Source organism: Neofelis nebulosa, chromosome 6, assembly GCF_028018385.1.
Source record: "Neofelis nebulosa isolate mNeoNeb1 chromosome 6, mNeoNeb1.pri, whole genome shotgun sequence".
Classification (NCBI taxonomy): Eukaryota; Metazoa; Chordata; class Mammalia; order Carnivora; family Felidae; genus Neofelis; species Neofelis nebulosa.
Genome location: NC_080787.1, coordinates 75,577,671 through 75,586,841, shown reverse-complemented (window position 1 = coordinate 75,586,841; position 9,171 = coordinate 75,577,671). Strand labels below are relative to the sequence as shown.

Sequence of the window (9,171 nt, the reverse complement as noted above, 5' to 3'; positions counted from 1 at the left end):
TCAATAAAATATTAGCAAATGTATAAAAAGAATTATACACCACAACTCAATAGGATTTATCCCAAGTATGCAAGGCTGGTCCAACATTCAAAAATCAATTAATGTAATCAATCACATCAACAGGCTACAAAAGAAAATTCACATGATCATTATTAACAGATGCAAAAAAGCAATCTACAAAGTCTAACATCAATTCACGATTAAAAAAAAAACAACTAAGAATAAAGGGGAACTTCCTCAACTTAATAAAGAATATCTATAAAAAAAACCATACAGCTAACTAATATATCATAGTTAATGCTGAGAAACTTGAAGCTTTCCTACTAAGATCAGAAACAAGGCAAGAAGTCCCTTCACCACTCCTTTCAATAGCATACTGGAAGTGCTAGCTAATGCAAGACAAGAAGGGAGCCTGGTTAGCTCAGTTAGATCAAGAGCATGTGACTCTTGATCTTGGGATTGTGAGCTGCAGCTCCACACTGGGTATAGAGATTACTTTAAAAACCAAACCAAAACAAAACAAAACAAAACAAAAAGAAGAAACAAAAGGTATGCAGATTGGGAGTGAATAAATAAACAGTCTTGTTTGCAGATGGTATGATCATCTACGTAGAAGACCCAAAAGAACCAAAAACTCCTGGAACTAATAAACAATTATAGAAAGGTTGCAGGATACAAGGTTAATATACAAAAGTCCATCATTGTCCTATATAATAGCAATAGACAAGTGGAATTTGAAATTAAAAAAACACAATACCATTTACATTAGCACCCTCAAAAATTAAATAATTGGGAATAAATCTCATATATATGAGGTCTATATGAAAAAAACTACAAAACTCTGATGAACAAAATCAAGGAAGAATAAATGGAGAAATATTCCAATCATGGATAGGAAGACTCAATATTGTCAAAATGTCAGTTCTTCGCAACTTGATCTACTAACTGAATGCAATCCCAGTCAAAATCCCAGCAAGTTTTCTTATGGTTATTGACAAACCAATTCTAAGGTTTATGTGGAAAGGAAAAAATAACAATAGTCAACACAATATTGAAGGAGAATAAGTTGGAGAATTGATACTATCCAACTTTAAGACCTACTATAAAGTGACAGCAATCAAGACAGCATGGTATTGGTGAGGGGATAAAGAAATTTTGTTAATTCTTCACAAAAATTAACTCAAAGTGGATCACAAATCTAAATGTAATGTAAACTGCAAAACGGTAAAACTCTAGAAGATAACACAGCAAGAAACAGATGACCTTGGGTGTGGTAATGACTTTTCAGCACGATCCATTTAAGAAATAATTGACAAGCTGGAATACATTAAGATTAAAAACTTCTGCTCTGTGAGAGACAATGTCAAGAAAATGAGAAGACAACTGAATGAGAAAAAATATTTGCAAACATATCTGATAAAGGACTGCTATCCAAAATACACAGAATTCTTAAAACTTAACCTTAAGAAAACAAACCACCCAATCTAAAAAATAAACCAAAGACATCTCACCAAAGATGGTATCAGTTGGCAAGTAAGCATATTAAAAGACACTCCACATCATGTGTCAGCAGGAAAATGCAAAATAAAAAAACAATGAGATACTACTATTAGAATGGCCAAAATCTGGAATCCTGACAACACCAAATGCTGGCAAGGTGGTGGGGCAACAGGAACCCTCATTCACTGCTGGAAGGAATGCAAAATGGTACAGCCACTTTGGAAGACAGTTTGGCAGTTTCTTACCAAACTAAACATAGTCTTTACATACAATACATCAAACATGCTCCTTGGTATTTACACAAAAGAGTTGAAAACTTACGTCCACACAAAAACCTGCACACAGATTATAGCAGCTTTATTCGTAATTGTCAAAATTTGGAAGCAATAATCAAGATGACCTTCAGTAGTTGGATGGATGAACTGCAGTACATACACATAATGGAATATCATTAGGCACTGAAAAGACCTGGAGGAACCTTTTTTTTTTTTTTTTTTAATGTTTGTTTATTTTTGAGAGAGACCGAGTGCAAGCGGGGAAGGGGCAGAGAGAGGGAGACACAGAATCCAAAGTGGGCTCCAGGCTCCGAGCTGTCTGCACAGAGCTAATGCGGGGCTCAAACTCACAAACTGTGAGATCATGACCTGAGCCAAAGTCGGACGCCCAACCGACTGAGACACCCAGGTGCCCCTGGAGGAACCTTTTCTAAGTGAAAGAAATTAATGTGAAAAGGTTACCAACTGTACAACTCCCAACTACATGGTGTTCTGGAAAAGGCAAAACTATTGACACAATAAAATCAGTGGTTGCCAAGGGATTATGGGGTAGGGGTGGGATGAATAGCAGGAGCACAGAGAATTTTTAGGGCCATGAAAATTCTCTGTATTCTCATTATACACTTGTCCAAATGCACAGAATGTACACCAGCAAGAATGAACTGTAATGTAAGCTACGGACTTCAGACAACTATTATGGTGTACCAATGTAGGTTCATTAAATTTAAGAAATGTACCAATCTGGTGGGGGATGTTGATAATAGGGGAGATGGTGCATGTGTGGAGGCAAAGGCTATATGGGAAATCTCTGCACCTTCCCCTCAATTTTTCTGTGGACCTAAAACTGATCTAAAAAAGATCTTAAAAAGTCTATTGAGGGGCACCTGGGTGACTCAGTCCATTGAATGTCCAACTCTTGGTTTCAGCCCAGGTCATGATCTCACAGTTTGTGAGATAGAGCCCGAGTCAGGCTCTGCACTGACAGAGTCAGGCTCTGCACTGAGCCTGCTAGGGATTCTCTCCCTCTCTTTTTCTCTCTGCCCCTCCCCTGCTCACGCTCTCTCTCAAAACAAATAAACTTAAAAAAAAAAGAAAAAAAAAAAAGTCTAATGAAATCTAAAAAAAGAAGAGAAAAGATAAGATGGAGGGAGAATGTATTAGATTTAGTCCCAAAGATTCTAAGACTACATTGGTAATTACCAATTACCAAGGAAGTCATACACTGAGGGCATGCCCTATACAACTTATACCACAGAAGCCAGCATGATACTCTAAACACCAAAAACAATCGGTATTATGAAGAATCAAAGGGAGAATTAAAAGAACCAGTGCAGCTCTAAAACTCTGGACTGTATCAGTGCCATAAAGCAATCAGGAAATCTATTTTAGAATTCAAACCCTTTGGAATTTTCTTCTTGAAGACTCTTGTGTCTTCCCTTAACTCAATTTTTTTAAAGTGTTTTGCTGCCATATCAGCAGTGCATTAGCTTAAAGAAAATAACCATACATTTTTTTACATTTTAGTGTCATTTTATGCTACAAAGCTTTATTTACATAGTTCTTCAGAATATATTTCAGTTGTCCATCAACTATTCTAAGTGTGATATGATATCAAATAGAGTAGATTTTTAGGAAAGCATAAAAGAGAGAGAACAATTCTACAACTTAATATATATAGTATCATTAGTGGTTATTATTTTTACAGTTTTCTTTTGAGAATAATCCACTGAATTTTTCTGCCATTGACATTTCAGGATTAAGTTGTCCTTAAGAGCAGTTTCCACAGAGAATTAAGAGTATAACAGTCCAATATATTTTTACAGTTGATATTTGACAGTTTGTGAGTAGGTGCAAATCATTTTTTCTCCCATTTTTTTTCAAAAGTCTTGGATGATGAAGAGGAATCATGACCTTCACCACTACTATATCGGTCATATAAAGTCTGAAATTAAAAACACACACCTGTTTTGTAACTTTTTAAATTCAATGGATTATCAGATTAATAAAGATAACTAAACATATTCTAACATGAAATGAATTCCTCTCTTGTTCTTATAACTACAAAATTATTTTATAAACTATTGAAGATAATTAAGAATTGTAAACACCTAGCTTGGCCTAAAAATCTATCATAAGATACAGCTCAATATTTCTGTAAAAGAAATGTACCATAGCTATTAATAAGCATACATATGCACCTTCAAGCCCTTTTTAGTCTCCCGTATTTTTTTTTAAATAAAGCTAGTCTTAGATAAATTGCTACACTTTAAAATACCCTCATCAGGAAATAGACTATCAGATGATATTTCAACTAATAAACAGATGACATTAAAAAAAATAATACAAATTATTATATAAATAGGCATAATCAGCTATAATAAAATCTACATATTTTTTAAAGGATTCAAGACTAAACCAACATCTAATTTATGAAGATAACAGACATCTCTGTCTTGGAGAACACATAACCTTAGTGATAAAGGAAACTAATTCATCTCTATTTATAAAAGGCTCTAAATAATACACTGGTAGAAATTTAAAACATGAAGATGTTATTACTGAAATAAATAATTAGTAACTGCTTGGTTAACTAAACCAGTGGGCAATAAACATACATAGGGTTCTAGAAATGACAAGGTGTTTGATGGCAATGAGATCCAAAAAATGGTGGCATAGACATAAACCAACACTGGGAGGCTGAAAGGTTTGAGGCATTCACTTTGAGAAGTGTTCTGACTGCTGTACACAGCTGTAAGTCATTACATGTAACAAATACTGAGACTTCTCCAAGATGGTTTAAGAAAAAAATGGCTAGAAGAAATGAATTCAAAAGCTGTGTTAAGAATATTGTTGATTCAAAAGACAGGTTGCTTTTTAAATTTATCCAGTTGAGACCTGACTGCAATCTTAGGTATGCACCTTGTATGACAATTCACTTTCGATTGTGCTATCTGTACAATAAGAATGTAAATCAAGTAAGTCTATTTTGTCAAAAAGCACAAGTATCTAAATGTCGAAATATATTTCATAGTTGTCTTATGATTGGACCAAGTTTTCTTTGGAGTACCTGTTTAAGCATCTAATTCACTAAACTATACAAAACAATTAAAAGTAATGTAAATAGAGAACAGACATTCTTACTTTAGCAGCTTTCAAAATGGAGTTAGGAGAATTCAGACCAACGAGTTGGCCCAGAACATATTTCATTTCTTCAGTGGTGCCCTTAGCCATCTGATTACCTGTAATAAAAATATAATCAATAACCTACTGGTACCATTAAAAAAATATAAAATACACAAATACATTCTGTTTAACAGCACAATGGCTGGCTTTATGTAATTTATCATTGATCAAAGCTACTTACCAAGGATAAGTGAAAATGAATGCAAGTAAAAAAAAAGGCGATTTCATTTATTTTAGTATTTTAGAATAAAAGAAACTTCCTTAAGGAAGGAGGAAATCTGAAAGTAGCCCATTCAAATTCTGGTTTTGTTATAGCTAAAAGTCTGTTTATATTAGTAATTAGCATAATTACTTAGTATAATTAGTGTAATTACTTAGTAATTAATTAGTAATCTAATAAACTGATTTTCAAAGAAATACCTGGATGAGTTTGGATTTGAACATATGGATGCACCAGAAGCTCAGGAATGGATATCCTCTGTTTAGGGTCCCTTATTAAACAACACTATGAAAATAAGGATTAATTTTTTTAAAAATCAAGTTTTCTTATGTAATATTGACATAAAGTGTTTTTCAAGATTGCACCATACCACAGAAGTTGCTTTCTAGATAGCCCACTCAGAAATGACAAGATTCCATAAGTCATTCTTGCAAAATTCCCAAGTATTCATAAGCTTTTTAAAAATACCTTCAAAATAAACTTAACATGACTTAAAAAGCTAAGTCATTCAATAATTCCCTCCAATAGACTAGTTATATCTACCTATGCCAGATTTCAATGATTTCTTCTAAGCAAACAATTTAAGTATATGAAATATCATTCTTCTATATCCATATACTATTAATGTTACCTTTAACACATCTTGAAGATCTTTCTCTGGGATATCAGGAAATTCGATTTCATGATTAGGGTCAATTATGGCATGTAATTTAGAAATCTGATTAATTATATGTTGAAATGGTGTCTTCCCATAAGTCATATAGTACAAAATGCATCCTAAGGACCAAACGTCACTTTTGGGGCTTATCTAATTCAGGAAAAAAAAAAAAAAAAAAAAAAAAAATTTATTTTAACATAAAATTAAATGTAAGAGTATTTTATATACACACATGTAAACATATATTCCCTGCCATTTAAAATCATAACTAAACCTCAAGGAATGTGCAAGTACTAGATTAAGTTTACATAAAAAAAAATCTTTCTCTAGTTTTTGCTATATTTGTTTATTTTACCAAGAAATGAGCTTTAAGTCTCTCAACAAACTTGTAATTAAAATATTTCAACCAAAACATATATTATGTTCTTGTCAGCTTGCGACAATATAAACTAAAAAACATTAACTGCAAATTTTAAATTTATTTTTCTCCAAAATTATTTTATTGTAATAAATTTGTATATAAAATTAATAATATGTAAATATGCATAGATTTCAAAAATGTTAAGTTGAACTATCCTAAACCCAAGAATGCAAATTATAGAGCCAGGCTGGGCTGCATTTGAATCCTGGCCTTATCATTAGCTAATTCTATGTATCTCCATTTCCTCACCCCTAAAACAGAAATAATAAAAGTACATTGTCATGGGCATTAAATGATGTAACCATGAGATATGGGTAAGCATAAAGAATAATTTCCGCTTATAGTAAGTTCTCAAAAATATTACTTATCATAACATGTTCTTTGTATTAAACAATCTCATTAGAAACAATGCAGTGTTATAACATAATTACCATTTTGACTTTAAGAGAGAGAAAGAAAAAAAGAAAGCAGAATAGCAGTGTTGACATTAGGAAAGGAGAACAAGAACATAACAAAATACTTTTAACAGAAGAAAGAAAGGCATTTTATAATGATAAGAGATACAACCAACCAAGAAGATGGTCATGAACTTCTTTGCACTGAAACTACATTTAATAGAACTATATTGAGTAAAAACTACAATAAATTCTTTTGGTTGGAAGGGTAGAGAGATTTTAGCACACCTTTCAGAAAACGGCAGATAAAACAGACCCCATTGTCGAACACAAAGAAAACTAAAAATTAATAAAAATACTCCTCTTCCTCCAACTTAACCATCTGGAAATTAAATCTGTTTCTACATAAATCATGGATTAAAAAAGGATTTCAGATTCTAGAAAAATAGCAGTGGCTGTGGCAGCATAGTTTTTCTTATTTATTTTTTTTAATTAAAGTATAGCTGACACAATGTTAGTTTCAGGTGTGCAACATAGTGACTTGACAATTCAATACGTTATGCTATGCTCACAAGTATAGCTACTGTCTGTCAGTACACAACACTATTACAATACCATTGACTAGATTCCCTATGCTGTACCTTCCATCCCATGACTTACTCATTCCAGAGCTGGAGGCCTGTACCTCCCACTCCTCTTTTGGAGATCTATTTTGCCAGATCTCTTACCCACCTCCCTCCCCTCTGGCAACCATCAGTTTGTTCTCTGTATTTAGGAGTCTGTTTCTGCTTTTTATTTGTTTTGCATTTTAGATTGCAGCACAGTTTTTCATTCTGTCCAAATCCCCAGATAAGACAGACAGAGAAGCCTGTAGCAAAACCATAGACATATGGAGAAGATTTACAACAAAACAAAGTGAAAAGCCATACCCCAAAACCCCAGAATACGAAGGGACACAAACTACCAACAGCCACAAGTCGTGTATAGTAGAGGCATTTGAAACAGAAACAGAGGGAAATAGTGAATGTGCCCAACAGACCTCAGAATAGAAACTCCAAATAGCCAACAGATGTTCATTGGAAAGTAATTTGCAAACAGAGCTAGACTGGGAAGGGTTTGAGCTTTTCACAAGCAGGGATTATCTTACGTGGTGGGATAAAAAATTTGTCTTCTGTTCAGAATCATTAAGGCCACTGTTTAGCAGGTGATTACATTGAATGGAGATTTACCCATAATATTAAAGCACTTAGTTGAAAACTGAAAAAAATCTGAACTCTACAAGCAATTCAAAATAAATCTTATTTCAAAGTATTTTAAAACTGCAACTGAAAACTTTATAATTAATGAAAATTAATACTACAAAAAAGTGGAAGTAGAAGTTAAAGTAAAACTCAGTAAAATTCAGTTTTAATGTTTTCATTAAGAAAGAATACAAAAATTAAATTGGCAATTATCTAAATCCAGAAACTACAAAAAAAAAGAAACCTAAAGGAAATACAATTAATAAAGATAAAAGCAGAAATTAGAGAGCAAATGAAAATAGAATTAATAAATGAAGACTTGGTTCTTTAAAATTAACAAAAGCTTGGAAAGTCTAACCAAGAAAAAGAAAAAAGACAACAAATCTAAGTATTAAAAGAAAAGGGAAGCTAAACAAATAATAAAAAGAATTTTATAAGAGACTATTTGACATAATGTTATGTCAGTTATTTGAAAAGAAATTTACAAGCCACAATTTTCTAGGAAGGAAAATATAATTAGTAAATAAGCACATATTTATCAAGCAATTATTTAGGGCTAGACAATGTATTAAGTGATTTATATTCTTTATCATTTAATCCTCACCTTTAAAATAGGTACTGTTTATAAGCTGAATTTATAGATGAAGAAACCAGGCAAGTTAATTCATAAAGATGGTTGTTAACAAAGAGGCAGGTCTATTACTTGAATGCAGGTCCCTGGACAACAATGTAATGCTTGCATGCACTTGGTTACACTGCTATAGAGCAACGAAGGATTAGCTTGGGAGCCAGAGGCATCCAGGCAAGCAAAATGAGCCCAAGAAGAGACAACAATGAGGCTAACACAAAGTTCACTGAGGTGGTAAAATAAGGCAAGTGGGAAAGTAGCTGTGGCAGGCTGGGAAAAAACTGCCTATTAGAATTGTACTTGGAAATGTAGAATTCACAAATGAATAAATAGTAAGAGATAAAATGTAAGAATCAAAGAGGAAACAAAAGACTTCAAAGATCATTTTAATGTGCCTAACTCTGAGCTAATTTAGTCTTAATTTCTACCTTTCACTTTGAAACTGAAAAAAAATACCCTGGGTACATTTTTTGTTAGAGCACATTGTTGAGACATCCCGTATTAAAAGCACAATATTAAAAGAACAGTCTCAAATCAATAACTGTAAAACTGAATCCCATGACCATTTGCCAAAGAAAGCAAGGTCTCTAAAATGGGCTAAAAAGTTTTAGAACTTAAGCAACTTTCAGTTATCTGTTAGGTTTAATCAG

The 9,171-nt window shown here is 32.8% G+C and overlaps 1 protein-coding gene across 6 annotated transcripts in view; it reads right to left on the bottom strand.

The window, feature by feature from the left end:
- Positions 1 to 1,836: 1,836 nt before the first annotated feature.
- TTK (TTK protein kinase) overlaps positions 1,837 to 9,171 on the bottom strand; it is a 41,779-nt gene continuing 34,444 nt past the window's right edge. For all 6 annotated transcript variants that reach the window (XM_058734544.1, XM_058734545.1, XM_058734539.1 and 3 more), the window contains 4 exons: positions 5,810 to 5,986; positions 5,379 to 5,463; positions 4,917 to 5,014; positions 1,837 to 3,717 (listed from right to left, as the gene is read on the bottom strand). In XM_058734544.1, coding sequence (XP_058590527.1) covers positions 3,631 to 3,717; positions 4,917 to 5,014; positions 5,379 to 5,463; positions 5,810 to 5,986 — 447 coding nt within the window. In that variant the 3' untranslated portion in view covers positions 1,837 to 3,630. The remainder of the gene's footprint in view (positions 3,718 to 4,916; positions 5,015 to 5,378; positions 5,464 to 5,809; positions 5,987 to 9,171) is intronic.